General features: G+C 43.6%; 1 protein-coding gene across 1 annotated transcript; it reads left to right on the top strand.

The window, feature by feature from the left end:
• Nucleotides 1–9,988: 9,988 nt before the first annotated feature.
• On the top strand, nt 9,989–17,868 carry LOC143956194 (uncharacterized). The gene is made up of 6 exons (XM_077466350.1): nt 9,989–10,761; nt 10,877–10,974; nt 11,088–11,229; nt 12,778–12,875; nt 12,994–13,135; nt 15,504–17,868. Exons 1-6 carry the CDS (start codon nt 10,677–10,679, stop codon nt 17,468–17,470), a joined length of 2,532 nt encoding a protein of 843 aa, XP_077322476.1. The 5' UTR covers nt 9,989–10,676; the 3' UTR covers nt 17,471–17,868.
• The last annotated feature ends 1,011 nt before the right edge of the window (nt 17,869–18,879 follow it).

The following is an 18,879-nucleotide window of genomic DNA, read 5'->3' as shown; positions in this document are numbered from 1 at the left end:
ATCACGCCTCATTATTTCCACATCCAGAAAATGAATAGTGTCTTTACTGAATTCATATTCTAAACGAATATTGTTAGTGTTAGTGTTCAGGTGTCTCATAAAATCATGTAGTGAGGTCTCTGTGCCTTCCCACACCATAAGCAGATCGTCAATGTACCTCTTATAAAATTTTATGGAGCTATTCTGATTAGAAAATACAGCCTTATCTTCCCATTCTGCCATGAATAAATTCGCTATGCTCGGCGCAAATTTAGCGCCCATGGCTACACCCCTTTTCTGAGCATAAAAACTTTGATTGTACCAAAAATAACTGTGGGATAAGCAGAAATCTAAAGATTGACCCAAAAAAACTTTCTGCTCATGAGGTAAATCCTCTCTTTGACTTAATGCCCAATTAAGGGCTAAGAGAGCATCGTCGTGTTGGATTACACTATAAAGGGAGGAAACATCTGCTGTTACCAAAAAAATCTCCTGGGTGTCAGCCAGCATAATTTGATCAATTAGTTGTAATAGATTCTTTGTATCTTTCAAATAAGCTCTTGTATTCTGCACGCTTGTTTGCAAGAAACGATCTAAGTATTGGCCTAATCTAGCCGTTACTGAATCAATACAATTTTCCATTTTTATATTTACATATTCAATGTCTAACATATTTCCCATAAATAATAATTTTTTATTTTCATACACTTAGGATTTTACATATGTATAATGAGTCTCCTATAAGTATAATTAATGGGATTTTAGGGGTTGTTCTAGCACGAGTACTTAGTAAGAGTAAGGGAGGGTTTGTTAATAGAGGTATACATATTTAGCTAGCTTTCTGGATTTTATATATTTTTTCCAGTTTGCATTTTTTTTTTATTTATATGGGACCTTTATTCTGGACTTGGTAATAGTTAATGTTCCATAGTGTAAACTTTTTATGGAGAGTCGTAGACACTCTGAGAAGTACTTTTGTCAGTGATTTGATTTTTATTTTATTTTTTATTATTATTAATGTTTGAGTAGAATATACAGTGCGCCAGCATTGCAATATGATGTGGATGGGAGTGAAAATATGCAGCCGTTTTCGATATAGTGTAATGTTGATTTTGTGTGAATTCATTGTGTACATTGCACAGAGGGGGGTTACAGCTGCTATTTGCAATATCATTTCCACGCCAATCGTAGTTTGCTATGAGTATCCTTATCTCCAACGCGCATGCGCGTTGGGGGTTGTGAGCTCATGGGAACTATGGGCGGAAGTACATCTCCCTCAGACTTAATGTTAGCAACTCAATATGGCGCTGAACGAAGCGCGCGCATGCGCTGTAGTCACACTAAAGAATGGACGGAAGGGCACGCCCTCTGATCCGCAGAGTGGCGCATGCGCGGGAGCTTTGTTTTGCCACGTGAACGCGCGTCGCCATCTGGTGATGTCACTAAGATGGCGACGCTGTATGTTCCGAAAAGGTAAGCGGGAAATTACCACACAATTGAGCCAATACGCTGTGTCAAATTATTTAGATGACACAGGGTATATATAGGAAGGAAGTAGATGTATCGGCACCCTCAGATGATGTCCATTAACGGACGAAACGCGTCAGGGTAACGATACAAGGACGCACCATAATAAGAAGGTTAGAGGTACACATTCGATTGTATGCCCGTTGCTGTCCAGGGGAAGGTGATCCAGTCGATTATGCTGTGATGATAATCTGAATTTGCCTGACTTTGAATTTTTGTTTGTGAGTGTATTCTTTGTTGTATTTAAATAAATCAGAGTGTTTTACGGTATCACACTATATATATCTTTTGATTTCCCATTCACGTTACAATCATTGGAACTGTTGAAGTAACAGATATAACCATGATCTAAGGGAGGATGATGTAAAGAAAGGACCTCGCTGTGTATATGTGACGTGCTGATTAGACCTATATATTCCGGTAAGAGTTTGACCAAAAGGGGATTTCTTTCCACCTGTCACTAAGAACCCCCGTTTGCTGAAACCACGTGTGGAGGTGTGATAAGATGAACGGTGGCGGTGATTAATCTGTTCCAACACTAAAGAGACTATTCGTTTGAAATGTGGGGCTTTACTCTCCTGGAATGAATTGTGGCTTGTACATACAGGCGACATTGGTGCAGTGCCTCCTGCAGTGACATTGTGTTTGATTTTGGGAGAAGAGTAATAAAGGGGAGAGTTTAAATATTCTCACCCGGACTGTATAATAATATTGTATGTGATTGTACAGTGTATGATATATGTAACGGTCATACACATTTATACACATTTTATAATTTGAACATTTTATGATTTGATTGTCTTTACAGCAAAGTTGCACTGTTATATAGCGTTGCTTACCAGGGTACCAGTGGTAGTCTGTGGCTGTGTGGTCACAGATTACCTATTCTGGTATATGGTACAATCTTTTTTCAGTTTTAGAATACTACTCATATGAATAGTAATTTTGAGCAGCTGCAGATTTGTTTATGATTTCCATTGCTGCCTACTAAGCGCTTGTGTTTATACATTTTTTGGATTTGGGGCACGAGAGTATAAACATTGTGAGGTCAGTGATGTAGCTGGGGGCAGAGTTATGGATGGCTTTGTAAATTATTGTTAGTACTTTGAATTTTATTCGTTGGGTGAGTGGAAGCCAGTGCAGGGATTGGCAGAGAGGGGTGGAGGACACTGAATGGCTGGTAAGGTGGATGAGTCTGGCAGCGGCATTCATTATGGACTGGAGGGGGGATAGCCTATGTAAAGGTAATCCAACGAGGAGGGAGTTGCAGTAGTCGAGGCGAGAGATGACCAGGGAGTGAATTAGAAGCTTGGTGGTGTCATTAGTTAAAAAGGGGCGTATTCTGGAAATGTTGCGGAGGCTAAGGCGGCATGATTTGGACAGGGCTTGTATGTGGGCCTGAAAGGACAGTTCGGAGTCTAAGGTTACCCCTAGCACCTTGGCATGTGGGGATGGACTGATAGATGTGCCATTGATCTTGACAGAGAAGTCAGGTGAAGGGGTACGTGGGGGAGGAAATATTAAGAGCTCGGTTTTAGATAAAGTTTGAGGAAGTGGTGTGACATCCAGGCTGATATGTCTGTTAGTAGATCAGCGATGCGTGAGGAGACTGATGGGGTGAGCTGAGGGGTAGAGAGATAGATTTGGGTGTCATCAGCATATAAATGGTAGCGAAAGCCATGGGAGGCTATCAGCTGACCCAAGGAGGATGTGTAGATCGAGAATAGTAGAGGTCCAAGGACAGAACCTTGGGGGACCCCAACGGTAAGAGGAGTTGGAGAAGAGGAAGTGGAGTTGTAAGTGACACTGAAGGTGCGATGAGATAGGTAAGATTCAAACCAACAGAGAGTGCAGTCATGGAGACCAAGCAAATTGAGTTTTTTGAGGAGGAGGGGGTGGTCAACTGTATCAAAGGCAGCAGAAAGGTCCAGCGTTGTAAGGTGATAGTGGTGTTCGTCATAAGTGCTGTAAATACTCCATCCACCAGGATTTCACCACGTGTAGCTCGTACCCCCTTAGGGGGTTAAACTCACCAGACAAATCTGAAACAAGCGCCTTTAAGGGAATAGTCCCTCTCTTGTTTGCTATAATATATAAAAAAAATATTTTTTTCCCTCAGTTTAGGCCGATATGTATTCTTCTACATATTTTTGGTAAAAACAAAAAATCGCATTAAGTATATATATATATATATATATATATATATATATATAGCGTATTTTTTATTTTTTGCTATAACGTCCCCCAAAAATATATATAAAAATTTTTTCCCCCCCCACAAATAGAGCTTTCTTTAGGTGGTATTTGTTCACCTCTGTGTTTTTTTTTTTTTGTTTTTTTTTTTTGCGCTATAAACAAAAACATACCGACAATTTTGAAAAAAATATATATATATTTTTCACTTTTTGCTATAATAAATATCCCAAAAAATATAAAAAAAGGAATTTCCTCATCAGTTTAGGCCAATATTGGTGGTATTTACTTACCTCTGCAGTTTTCATTTTTTGCGCTATAAACAAAAAAAAGACCGTCAATTTTGAAAAAAAAAAAAAAACCACAATATTTTTTGCTTTCTGCTATAAAACATCCAATTAAAAAAATTTCTTCATAAATTTAGGCCAATAAGTATTCTGCTACATATTTTAGGTAAAAAAAAAATCCCAATAAGCGTATATTGTTTGGTTTGCGCAAAATTTATGGCATCTACAAAATAGGAGATAATTTTATGACATTTTTATTATTTATATTTTTTTATTATTAGTAATGGCGGCAATCTGCGATTTTTATCAGGACTGCGACATTACGCCGGACACTTTTGACACTATTTTGGGACCATTCACATTTATACAGCGATCAGTGCTATACAAATGCATTGATTACTGTGTAAATGACACTGGCAGTGAAGGGGTTAACCACGAGGGGGCGATGAAAGGGTTAAGTGTGTCCTAGGGAGTGACTCTAACTGTGGGGGGATGGGCTTCCACTCACAGGACAGGGATCGCAGCTCTCGATGACAGGGGGCAGTGATCTCTGTCTGGTCACAAGGCAGAACAGGGAAGTGCTTTGTTTACAAAAGCATCTCCCCGTTCTTCCGCTCCCTGACACGATTGCGGCACCTGGTGGACATCGAGTCCCGCGTCACGGAGAACGCGCGCCCGCAGAGGACGTACCTGTACGCACTTTTGCCCACCAGTGCCATTCTGCCGACGTAATTAAGTTCAGTGCTCACAACCTTTATTAGCTTTGTTGCCCTTCTTTGTAGTCGCTCCATTTCCAGTACATCCTTCCTGAGGACTGGTGCCCAGAACTGGACGGCATACTCCAGGTGCGGCCGGACCAGAGTCTTGTAGAGCGGGAGAAATATTGTTTTATCTCTGGAGTTGATCCCTTTTTTAATGCCAATATTCTGTTTGCTTTGTTAGCAGCAGCTTGGCATTGCATGCCATTGCTGAGCCTATCATCTACTACAGGGGTGTCCAACCACTGGCGCCCTCCGAGGTGGCCTGCCATGTCTTGCTCTGAGATGGCGGGTCGGCAAGCCCAGATTGCGGGTTCCCGACCCGCCATCTCCGAGCATTAGTGCGATGAACGGAGCCGCCGTTAGAGGAAGCAGAGCCGATGCGTCCTGTATAGCGCCGGCTCCTTCACAGGCGGAGTGATACCAAATGTACTCCGCCTGTGACAGGAAGCATCGGCTCTCTACTGCAGCTGCATGCTTCTGTTACAATTATGCTCGGGCATGGCGGGTCGGGACACAGGAACCCCCGATCTTGGACAGCAGCCACCAGTACCAGCCATCAGTATCAGCACCAGCCACCAGTATCAGCACAAGTACCAGACAGTACCAACCAACAGTACCAGTACCAACCAGCAAAACCAGTACCAGCCATCAGTACCATTACCAACCAGCAGTGCCAGTATCAGCTAGCAGTACCAGTACCAACCAGCAGTGCCAGTACCAGCTAGCAGTACCAGTACCAACCAGCAGTACCAGTACCAATCAGAAATACCAGTACCAGCCAGCAGTACCAGTACTAACCAACAGTACCAACCAGCAGTGCCAGTACCAGCTAACAGTACCATTTCCAACAGTACCAACCAGAAATACCAGTACCAGCCAGCAGTGCCAACCAACAGTACCAACCAGCAGTTCCAGTACCAGCTAGCAGTACCAGTACCAACCAACAGTACCAACCAGCCGTACCAGTACCAGCCAGCAGTACCATTTCCAACAGTACCAACCAGAAATACCAGTACCAGCCAGCAGTACCATTTCCAACCAACAGTACCAACCAGCAGTACCATTTCCAATGGTACCAGTGCCAACCAGCAGTACCAGTAGCAGCCAGCAGTACCAGTACCAACCAACAGTACCAGCCAACAGTATCATTTACAACAGTACCAGTACCAACCAGCAGTACCAGCCAGTAGTACCAGTCATCAGTACCAGTCCCCGCCAGTAGTACCAGTACCCACCATCCATACCAATCATCAGTACCAGCCAGCAGTATCAGTACCCACCAGCAGTACCAGTACCAGCCAACAGTACCCACCAGCAATACCAGCCAGCAGTACCAGCACCTGTCAGCAGTACCCACCAGCAGTATCAGCCAAGCAGTACCAGCCAGCTGCAGGAATCCTGAGGAAGAAGTAAAGATCAAGGTCAGTTGAGGAGCAGGTAAACTGCTGTGCATCAGCGTGAAAGCAGCCTTCGGCCCATATCACATGATCGGTCCGATCGGGTCCGCCTGTCTGTTTTTCAAGGGGACTCAAACGGACTCTCCATTCACCTCTATAGAGCGGCAGATGTAAACGGACTCGTGCCCGTTTACACCCGCCTATCTGCAATCCGATCTCCTTAAAAAAATACAGAAGAGGATGTGTTCCCTTCTGTCTGGGTGGATCGGAGGGCCCTTAGGGTAGAGCGGGTTGCATCCGTGTCTGCTCTACATATGCAGAGTGGACACAGACCTGCCATCCCCCTTTACGCTCATTGTGGCCCACGACCAGTTACCAAGTCGATAAAGTGGCCCTCGCTCCTCAAAAGGTTGGGCACCCCTGATCTACTAGGACCCCCAGGTCCTTTTCCATTCTAGATTCCCCCAGAGGTTCTCCCCCCAGTCTATAGATTGCATTCATATTTTTGCCACCCAAATGCATTATTTTAAATTTTTCTACGTTGAACCTCATTTGTCATGTAGTTGCTCGCCGCATTCGTTTGTTCAGATCTTTTTCCACATCCTGCAGAGAAGTTATTGCCCTGCTTAGCTTAGTATCATCCGCGAATACAGAGATTGAACTGTTTACCCCACCCTCCAGGTCATTTATGATCAAATTAAATAGGATTGGTCCCAGCACAGAACCCTGGAGGACCCCACTACCCACCCCTGACCATTCCGAGTACTCCCCATTTATCACCACCCTCTGAACTCGCCCCTGGTAGCCAGTTTACAATCCATGTACTCACCCTATGGTCCATGCCAACGGATCTTACTTTGTACAGTAAATGTTTATGGGGAACTGTGTCAAATGCTTTTGCAAAATCCAGATACACCACGTCTACGGGCCTTCCTTTATCTAGATGGCAACTCACCTCCTCATAGAAGGTTAATAGATTGGTTTGGCAAGAACAATTCTTCATGAATTCATGCTGATTACTGCTAATGATACCGTTCTCATTACTAAAATCTTGTATATAGTCCCTTATCATCCCCTCCAAGAGTTTACATACTTGATGCAATCACTTCCCAGCAGCAGACACAGGGGGAGAAGGTAGAGAAGGTGTTTGTCGTCCCTCCCCAACAGTTGGCCAGGGTGGAGGAAGCAGTCTTTCCTCCCCAGCAAAGATTTGTGCACCTGGGAGACAGTACCAGAGACATATTGTCCCAGCAGCCAGATGAGGGAATGGAAAAGGAAGCAGCCAGCTCACCTCCCCAATGGCAGCTAGACAGTTTGGGAGGGGAGGAAGACAGCCTCCTGCCACAATGGTTAACCCGGAGTGGAGGATGTTAAGGCCCCAGCAGAAGTGCTACCACCGGGACAGAGTGCTACCAACCTCTGCCCAGCACTGGCAACAACTGTGGGGTTCCAGGAAGCCAGGGCAGTTGGCCCCTCTCTCCGGCGACAAGCTGAGGTAATAAAGCTGCTCCTCCCGGCTGAATCACTGGCAACAGGGCAGAGCGCCGGTGGCCTCTGCCTAGCACCTACAGTGTCTCTACAGCTTCAGGAAGCTGGGGCAATCGGTCACACTCTCCAGCAGTAGACGGTGCCCCAGAATGATGACACCAACCCAGCTAAAGTGCTGGCAAGCAGACAGAGGGTCCAAGACCTCCGCCCCACACCTGTGGCAGTTCTGGAGGCCCTGGGTGAGGAGGTGGTGGTCACTCCCGAGCAGCAGATCAGGACCCAAGGAGAATGCAATCTGCACTTCACAACTGCAGCTTGAGCTGATATTTGTGGATGGGACGTCAGTCTCCACTTGTATACCCCAGGGATGCTGGGCAGTCGGCCCAGATCCCCAACAGCCTGATGGAGTTAACACAGTCACCCTGTCTTCTCTACAGTGGCTGAAAAGACTCCAGGGAGAAGGGCCAGTCCAGGCCTCTCCCCAGCGGCGGATATGTTCTCTGAGAGAGGCAGAGGTTGGCTGGGTGAGGAATATTCTGTTTGGAACAATTTGTTTGGGGTACTGTGTGGATATGGGGGACTGGAACCACTGACTAACTTTGGAGTCAACCCGTCTGGGGTCTCCTCCTGTGTTAGTCTCCTGCCGAAAGGGGAGAAATGTGACAGACCTAGCCGGGACAGAGGCTGTTGGAGGGGACAGAATGCCAGCCTCTTGCATTGCAATTATGGGCCCTGGCATTTGGGGCAACGGTGCTCTTTGTGAGCTGTATGCCTGGGGACTACTGAGGTGTTACTTGGATTCAGGTCCGTGCCGCTCCCCCCCCAAGACACACAGACTCTGGATATGTATATGCCATATTAGCAATAGACTGAATCACGCTGTTGGGACACAAACTGTTAGATGCTACAAATCCAAAGACATGCAGGTAGGTTAATTGGCTTCTGTCCAAAAATTGGCCCTAGTATATGAATGGGGACCTGAGATTGTGGGCTCCTTGAGGGTAGGGACCCATGTGAGTGTACAGTGATAGGAACAATTGTAGACACTCACTCAGGTTGAACTGGATGGACTGGTGTCTTTATTCAACCTTACTAACTATGAAACTATGCTAATGTCATCAACTCCAGCCACCTGTCTGTTGTGTAAATTAGTCTAGTCTGGCTTGTAAGAATATTCCATATTGTTTATGGTAATATGGTAATGTATATTGAATAGTCAGTCAGTGAGCTAGGAGACGTACCCTGAAAAGTCTTATCTCTCAGTCAACTAGTCTGGGTCAATGATTAGATAATTAGCTCATGCTAATTAGGTTAGGTTTTAGTCATCTTGCTCTATATATTTGTGGGAGATCTCAAATAAAAGATTATTCCTGATGTACTCCAAGACTGGTGTTGTCTAGTTCTTGGGGGTTCCTATAGCCAGATCGTGTTCCATGACTTAGGAAGCGGTATACGGACGGAAACACTCGAGCGGAATGTAGGGATGTTCCGTCACAGATAGCATGTCTAATTTTATTTCTTTTCTTTTTTTAATGCACAATAAAAAAAAATAGTGTAGAATAATACTTGGCGAAGTGTTTTACTTCAAGTGACAGTTTGGGAGTAGGCAGTTACATAAAAAAAAAAAATACAATGTAAAATTAACAAGGGACACCAACATAGTTGTATCTTTGATCTTATAAACTACGTCAAAATGGTGTTGTTGTAACTTTGCCAAAAAACAAACAAAAGCATATTAATATTATTCTTGATATCACTAGAAAAAAAAAAGCCTTTGAAAATAAGTTTGGCAGAACTCCATCAGTATCACCAGCAAAGCAGCTTCATTATTATCCCATTAGAGAAGAAGAGAATTGTGTGCTGCATTTTGAGATTTTAGAATTTGAACGAAAGTTAATCCTCCATTACCAACGCGAGTTTACAAGACCGACCGCTTCCGACTCGCCCTTGCTTCTGAACATGCGTGTTTGTACTTTTGTCTGACGGACTTGTGTACACACGCTTGGAAAATCCGACAACAGACATTTGTCCATGGAAGATTTATAAGCCTGCCATCCAACATTTGTCAGCAGAAAATCCGACAACAACCGTCCGATAGAGCGTACACACGATCAGATTTTAGGCCAACAGTTTGTCATCACATTTGATTGTGTGTATGCGGCTTTAGAACCAAAAACATTCATGTCTTCTATAGACTGGTCTGGTTGTGAGAAACGATGTCCCACAGGTGTGCGGAAGTCATCTTCCTTGTGTTCTTTATGGTGTTTCTATGAAGATTTCTCAAGTGGAACGCACAGACAGGAAGTGATGTCAGGAGCAGACAGGAAGTGATGTCAGGTGCAGACAGGAAGTTCCAGGTGAGAGGTGAGTTGGGAGGAAGTAGAAAGGAGACATTGCTGGAAGTGGCAGCAGAGGAGGTAATAAGATATTATTATTATTATATGGGATTTATATAGCGCCAGCGCTTTACAATGTAGAGGGGGAACAGTACAATTACAATACAGTTCAATACAGAAGGAATAAGAGGGCCCTGCTCAAAGGAGCTAACAATCTATTTTCTATTTACACCACCTCATCCCTTTAAACCCAAACACATATTACACGGGTTCTGAGGCTAATTAAATGCAGATAAGGCAACAAGCGAGTTTAATTGCCCCCTTAATCAGCCACAGAACCCATGTAATTCATGTGTGTTCGGGTTTAAAGGGATGAGGTGGCAACTCTTAGTAACCCCCTGTCATGTCCATCCTCTTGCTCCATGTATGGTTGCCACCTCATCCCTTTAAACCCGAATGCACATGAAATACACAGGTTCTGAGGCTAATTAAGGGGGCAATTAAACTCACTTATTGCCTTATCTGCATTTAATTAGCCTCAGTACCCGTGTAATTCAAAGGTGTTCGGGTTTAAAGGGATGAGGTGGCAACTCTACCTCCATGTGTGACCTAACCCAGTAACAGACAAGGGATGTGTCTGGATGGTGACTGTATCATTGTGTGTGTCAGGTTCCTATAAGGTGTCAGGATGTCACTGTCTATTTCTCCATGGAGGAGTGGGAGTATTTAGAAGGACACAAGGATCTCTACAAGGACGTCATGATGGAGGATCAGCCGCCCCTCACATCACCGGGTAAGAGGAGACTTTATTGTAAAGGAGAGAGCAGTACGGAGGCTCCACCTAGATCCCCATCATCTGATAAACACATAGAAACAATGTATTCAGTCAGTGTGTGTGTTTCCTACAGATGGATCCAGTAATGGGAACCCACCAGAGAGATGTCCCCGTCCTCTGTATTCCTGGGATTCCACACAGGAAGATCAAGAGATCCCTCACCATGATCAGGTAGGTGCGACCAAGCAACTATAACTCAACAGAATGCTAAGCTATGGGTGGCATTCTTCTATGTAATTTTTTTCTCCTTTTCATCAATGCATTTTATCATCTTTTGGGTTTAGGATGAAGAACTTGAAGATATCAAAGTTGAGGTTAAAGATGAAGAAGAAGAGACGTTGGTGAGTGGAGATCAGCAGTCTATAGAGGAAGGAAATATGGTTATGGGAAGTAAACAAGAGGAATCTTCACTACATATGGACACAGGTAAGTTAATAAAAACTAAATGCTAAAACAATTCACATTTTCATTTCACTGCAAAGACCATAAAGTATTGTATGTTTTCTTCTAAATTATGGTCAGTCTGTGCTGCCCTTATTCAAAATAAAAAGGTCACATCCTTCTGTACAGGAAAGACCGGAAAACCTTAATTGTTGACAGTAGAAACATCATCGGTGCACCTTCTCCACTGCCTAATGTACTGTACACAAAATAAAAGAATAATCTCTAGTTCTCACCGAAGGAAGACAATCATATTTACGACACTACTCAATGTTCCCAACAAATAAGAAGGAGATGCTGTATACATGTGGTTCTCAACCTCAGTCCTTAAGTTTTGGGAATTTCTCTTAGATAAAAAAGCTGTCCAAAATACCAAGCCATTGACTCTGATTTAAAGCACCTAAGATAAAGGAAAACCTGCAAATGTGATCTGTTGGGGGTACTTGAGGACTGAGGTTGAGAACCACTGGTGTACACCATATGAAAGGTCCATTTCCATTCCTCAATATAACGTCATGTTCCCAACAAATGAGGAGGAGATACTGTACACCATATGAAAGGTCCATCTCCATTCCTCAATATAACGTCATGTTCCCAACAAATGAGGAGGAGATACTGTACACCATATGAAAGGTCCATCTCCATTCCTCAATATAATGTCATGTTCCCAACAAATGAGGAGGAGATACTGTACACCATATGAAAGGTCCATCTCCATTCCTCAATATAACGTCATGTTCCCAACAAATGAGGAGGAGATACTGTACACCATATGAAAGGTCCATCTCCATTCCTCAATATAACGTCATGTTCCCAACAAATGAGGTGCAGATACTGAACACCATATGAAAGGTCCATCTCCATTCCTCAATATAACGTCATGTTCCCAACAAATGAGGAGGAGATACTGTACACCATATGAAAGGTCCATCTTCATTCCTCAATATAATGTCATGTTCCCAACAAATGAGGAGGAGATACTGTACACCATATGAAAGGTCCATCTCCATTCCTCAATATAACGTCATGTTCCCAACAAATGAGGAGGAGATACTGTACACCATATGAAAGGTCCATCTCCATTCCTCAATATAACGTCATGTTCCCAACAAATGAGGAGGAGATACTGTACACCATATGAAAGGTCCATCTCCATTCCTCAATATAACGTCATGTTCCCAACAAATGAGGAGGAGATACTGTACACCATATGAAAGGTCCATCTCCATTCCTCAATATAACGTCATGTTCCCAACAAATGAGGAGGAGATACTGTACACCATATGAAAGGTCTATCTCCGTCCTTTGGTATGTTTCCAAGAAATGAGGTGGAGGAAGGTCCATCTCCATACTCAAAGTTAGGATGTCATCAATGCACATAAAAATGTAACATGGTGCGATTTGGGTGTATTGTATATTGTATCTGCTTTGTACTTTAAAGGAGAGAACAGTACGGAGGGTCCACCTGGATCCCCCATCATCTGATAAACACATAGAAACAATGTATTCAGTCAGTGTGTGTGTTTCCTACAGGTGGATCCAGTAATGGGAACCCACCAGAGAGATGTCCCCGTCCTCTGTATTCCCAGGATCCCACACAGGAAGATCACACCATCCCCCACCATTATCAGGTAGGTGGGATTGAGCATGAAGACCTAAAGTGATATGAGGTGACATACTTCAATGTTATCAGTTTTGTTTTTGTTTTTTTGTTTTTAACAAATGTATTCTATCATCTTTGGAGTTTAGGATGAAGAACTAAAATACATCAAAATTGAGGTTAAAGAGGAAGAAGAAGAGACGTTGGTGAGTGGAGATCAGAAGTCTGTGGAGGAGGGGGAGATGATTATGAAAAGTAAACAGGAGGAATCTTCTCTCTATATAGACACAAGTAAGTAAAAAACACTTAATGCAGAAGCAGTTCACATTTTAATTTTACTCCTATGAGTATAAAATGATGTATTTATATTGTCATGTAGGTTGAGAAAAGGTAAAAAAATAAAATCAAAGTGGCTGATGATCCAGGGGTAGGCAGAATACCTATATACAGCTCAGCCTAATCTTCCCCAATTTGAAATAATTCCTTCCTGATCCCAAAAGGCAATCAGATAACTCCCCAGATCAATATTCTATCATGTTTTTTTTTCCTACAACTATTATTAGCCAATTTAATTTAATATAATAAGAAACGTATGCAGTATTTTTTATTTTTTTCAACAATATACAGAGTCATCTAGAACCAGACTTTTCTTCATCTGCACAGCTCCAAACATAAAACGCCCCTTCCGTATACAGGAGGTGAAACTTTTTTTTTTTCTTTCAGTCATGCGCAGTTTATACCGCCTTTGTTCAAAATAGAGAACATCACATCATTCTGTACAGGCTAGACTGGGAAACCTTAACTACTCACAGTAAGAACATCATCGATGTACCTACTCCACCGCGCAATATATTATGGGTATAATTTCTACTCCTCATTCAGAAGGTCATCATGTTTACCACACTACTCAATGTTTCCAACAAATGAGGAGATACTGTACACCATATGAAATGTCCATCTCCATTCCTCAATATAACGTCATGTTCCCAACAAATGAGGAGGAGATACTGTACACCATATGAAAGGTCCATCTCCATTCCTCAATATACCGTCATGTTCCCAACAAATGAGGAGGAGATACTGTACATCATATGAAATGTCCATCTCCATTCCTCAATATACCGTCATGTTCCCAACAAATGAGGAGGAGATACTGTACATCATATGAAAGGTCCATCTCCATTCCTCAATATACCGTCATGTTCCCAACAAATGAGGAGGAGATACTGTACATCATATGAAAGGTCCATCTCCATTCCTCAATATAACGTCATGTTCCCAACAAATGAGGAGGAGATACTGTACACCATATGAAAGGTCCATCTCCATTCCTCAATATACCGTCATGTTCCCAACAAATGAGGAGGAGATAATGTACACCATATGAAAGGTCCATCCACATTCCTCAATATAACGTCATGTTCCCAACAAATGAGGAGGAGATACTGTACACCATATGAAAGGTCCATCTTCATTCCTCAATATAATGTCATGTTCCCAACAAATGAGGAGGAGATAATGTACACCATATGAAAGGTCCATCTTCATTCCTCAATATAACGTCATGTTCCCAACAAATGAGGAGGAGATACTGTACACCATATGAAAGGTCCATCTTCATTCCTCAATATAACGTCATGTTCCCAACAAATGAGGAGGAGATACTGTACCCCATATGAAAGGTCCATCTCCATTCCTCAATATAACGTCATGTTCCCAACAAATGAGGAGGAGATACTGGAATCTGGTAGCTATATGGTTTGATCCTCTCTTTTAGCATGCTAACCGTCTCTAACTATCTCTTATGGCATGGTCACAGTCTCCAACCATCTACTGTAGTATGTTCAAAGTCTAATGCCCCGTACACACGATCGGAATATCGGCCAGCAAAAGGCCGATGACAGCTTTTGGGCGGAAAATGCGATCGTGTGTATGCTCCGTCGTACTTTTGCTTTGCGAAATTTCGGCCAGCAAAAGATTGAGAGCATGTTCTCAATTTTTCGGTCGAAAAAAAGTTCCTATCCGAAAATGCGTTCGTGTGTATGCAAATTTCCGACGCGCAAAAACTTGCGCATGCTCAGATTCAACCACAAAACGGAAGCTATTGGCTACTGGCTATTGAACTTCCTTTTTCTAGTCCTGTCGTACGTGTTGTATGTCGCCGCGTTCTTGATGGTCGGAATTTGGTGTGACCGTGTCACCAAGGCAGCTTGAGCGAAATCCCATCGGAATGCCGTCGTGAAAACCATCAGAGCTTTTTCCAACCGAAATTCCGAGCGTGTGTATGGGGGCATAACAGTCTTCTGTAACATTACATACACTGAATATTGAGTGTCACCCTTTTGGTGATATTCAGGACCTTAATTAAGTTGACCATCACGGATGTTCTCCAAATGAAAGGTCCATCTCCATTCTTTCATATGTTGTTATGAAAGGTCTTTCTCCGTCCTTTGGTATGTTTTCATGTTTCCATGGAATGAGGTGGAGGAAGGTCCATCTTCATTCTCACAGTAAAAACGTCATTGTGATTTAGGTGTATTCTCTTCTAATTGCCCCCAAATCCAGGCCGGAGCTCTTATAGATTATTTGGTGAAGGACCAACATATATGACTCCCGAATGGAAAGTTATAACATTTAATGGTAAATTGTTTCCCAACAGGTGGACACAATGTCCGGAATACCTCTGAGGAACATCTCATTGTATCTCCAGATTATAAAGCAGAAGATAATAACATTGTACAATATTCTCCAGGAGGAAATCCCGTTACTCCAAATATATATCCCAGACCTTCCCAATTGGGGGGATCAATGGATCCCTCTAATCCTGAGGAATCTTCTGATGGATCACACACCAAGACTATAGGATCTCACACTACAGATACTTCAATAGATCCTTCTATTCCCAAGGAATCTTCTTTAAGCCATGAAGGAGTTCCCACAGCAGAGAGTTCATTGTCGTGTTCAGAGTGCGGGAAACTTTTTAGTGACAACAGAGAACTTCTTAGACACCAAAAAAGCCACAGCGTGGGCCTTCTCTATTCATGTTCAGAGTGCGGGAAATGCTTTAACCACAAAAGTCACTTTGTTACCCACCAGAGAATTCACACAGGCGAGCGCCCTTTTCCATGCTTGGTGTGTGGGAAAAGTTTTGCTCGCAAAAGTTCACTTGTAGTACACCAAAAGATTCACAAGATGGAGTTCCCTTATTCGTGTTCAGAGTGTGGAAAACTTTTTAGGGAAAACAGAGAACTTCTTGAACACCAGAAAAGCCACACGGTTGAGCCTTTCTATTCATGTTCAGAGTGCGGGAAAAGTTTTGCTCACAAAAGTCACCTTCTTACCCACCAGAAAATTCACAAAGGCGAGTGCCCCTATCCATGTTCAGAGTGTGGGAAATGTTTCGCTCGGAAAGGTTTACTTGTAGTACACCAAAGGAGTCACACAAATGAGCGCCCTTATTCATGTCCAGAGTGCGGGGAACTTTTTTGTGAAAACAAAGAACTTCTTAGGCACAAAAATAGCCACGCTGGCGGGCCTTTCTATTCATGTTCAGAGTGCGGGAAATGTTTTACTCATAAAAGTCACTTTGTTACCCACCAGAGAATTCACACAGGTGAGCGCCCTTTTCCATGCTCAGTGTGTGGGAAAAGTTTCGCTCGCAATAGTTCGCTTGTGGTACACCAAAGGATTCACAAGAATGAGCTCCCATATTCATGTTCAGAGTGTGGGAAACTTTTTGGGGAAAATGGAGAACTTATTGAACACCAGAAAAGCCACACGGGTGGGCCTTTCTATTCATGCTCAGAGTGCGGGAAAAGTTTTACTCACAAAAGTCACTTTGTCACCCACCAGAGAATTCACACGGGTGAGCGTCCCTATTCATGTTCAGAGTGTGGGAAATGTTTCGCTAGGAAAGGTTCACTTGTAATACACCAAAGGAGTCACACGAACGAGCGCCCTTATTCATGTTCAGAGTGTGGAAAACGTTTCACTGAGAAAGGAAAACTGCTTATACACCAGAGAAAACACACGGGTGAACGTCCCTATTCATGTTCAGAGTGTGGGAAATGTTTTGATCGTAAATGTAAACTTGTTGAGCACCAGAGGGTTCACACAGGTGAGCATCCTTATTTTTGTTCAGAGTGCGGGAAACGCTTTGCTCTGAGAAGTTCCCTCGTAGTACATCAGAAGATCCACACAGATGAGCGCCCTTATTTATGTTCAGAGTGCGGGAAATGTTTCATTGAGAAAGGGAAACTTCTTAGACACCAGAGAAGTCACACAGGGGAGCGTCCTTATTCCTGTCCAGAGTGCGGGAAATGTTTCTTTCGGAAAAGTAAACTTGTTATGCACCAAAGGATTCACACAGGCGAGCGCCCTTTTTCATGTCCAGAGTGTGGGAAATGTTTTATTCGCAAAAGTAAACTCGTTATACACCAAAGAATTCACACGGACGATCGCCGGTATTCTTGTTCAGAGTGCGGGAAAAGTTTCATTCAGAAAACAAACCTGGTTAGCCACCAGGGAAGCCATAAGGGCGAGCGCAACTTCTTATGTTCAGAGTGCGGGAAAAGTTTCCGTTTCAAAAGATCAGTTGAGACACACGAGAGAAGTCACTCGACCTAACAACCGGTTTCAGGTTCAGACTGGCGTGTTGGGGGGGCGGGGCAAAAATATTTAGAAGTTTTCTTTCGGGTGCACTTTGGTAGGTCCAGGCCTTCTGGGATTGAATTCTATTAATACGATCCTCTAAACATACAGAGGTGACTCGGTCCCGCACTCACACAGACCGCACCATACAACTAAACTGTGCTAATACATGGCCAGATATGACAATACATGGACAACACTTCTTATTGGCTGATATCGTTTCTGTACATTATTGGTCTTTTTCTGTTGTACTGAAGAAGCCGGCTTCTCATTGGCCCAAGCAATACAAGGTTTGATGTAGATTCTAGCTTCATTTTTATTGATTGCTGATCACTAATTCTGATTTTCTAAAATAAAAAAGAATCTTCTGAACACTTCTATGGTCTGAGTGTTTTTTTTTTTTTTAATTACTCAAATTGTTATATTATTGGTGATTAAAAGGCCCCTACAGAGTCAATTCACCCGAAAGATTCCAGGGCTTGGATGATGACAGTCTCTTCTATCCCTCAGGGGCTATTGATGAGATCTCTGATATTTTTGAGGTCCCTACACCCGCTGTGCCCATTATGAGGAGTTCCTACCATCCCTGTGCTGAGTTTTCGGGTCTGTACACCTGCTATGCCTATTATGAGAGGTTCCCACCATCCCTGTGCTGAGTTCTGGGTCTGTACACCTGCTGTGCCCATTATGAGAGGTTCCCACCATCCCTGTGCTGAGTTCCCTGGTCTGTACACCTGCTATGCCCATTATGAGAGGTTCCCACCATCCCTGTGCTGAGTTTTCGGGTCTGTACACCTGCTATGCCCATTATGAGGAGTTCCCACCACCCCTGTGCTGAGTTCCCTGGTCTGTACACCTGCAGTGCCCATAATGAGAGGTTCCCACCATCCCTGTGCTGAGTTCCCGGGTCTGTACACCTGCAGTGCCCATTATGAGCAGTTCCCACCACCCCTGTGCTGAGTTCCTGGGTCTGTACACCTGCAGTGCCCATAATGAGGGGTTCCCAACATCCCTGTTCTGAGTTCCCGGGTCTGTACACCTGCTGTGCCCATTATGAGGAGTTCCCACCATCCTTGTGCTGAGTTTTCAGGTCTGTACACCTGCTGTGCCCATTATGAGAGGTTCCCACCATCCCTGTGCTGAGTTTTCGGGTCTGTACACCTGCTGTGCCCATTATGAGAAGTTCCCACCATCCTTGTGCTGAGTTTTCGGGTCTGTACACCTGCTGTGCCCATTATGAGGAGTTCCCGGGTCTGTACACCTGCTTTGCCCATTAGGATGAGTTCCCACCATCCTTGTGCTGAGTTTTCAGGTCTGTACACCTGCTGTGCCCATTATGAGAGGTTCCCACCATCCCTGTGCTGAGTTTTCGGGTCTGTACACCT

The sequence above is a fragment of the Lithobates pipiens genome, unplaced genomic scaffold, assembly GCF_037356315.1.
Source record: "Lithobates pipiens isolate NorthernLeopardFrog02 unplaced genomic scaffold, aLitPip1_a1.2 Scaffold_35, whole genome shotgun sequence".
Taxonomy (NCBI): domain Eukaryota; kingdom Metazoa; phylum Chordata; class Amphibia; order Anura; family Ranidae; genus Lithobates; species Lithobates pipiens.
The sequence above is the reverse complement of the archived record's forward strand: the minus strand, read 5'-3'. Positions and strand labels throughout refer to the sequence as shown.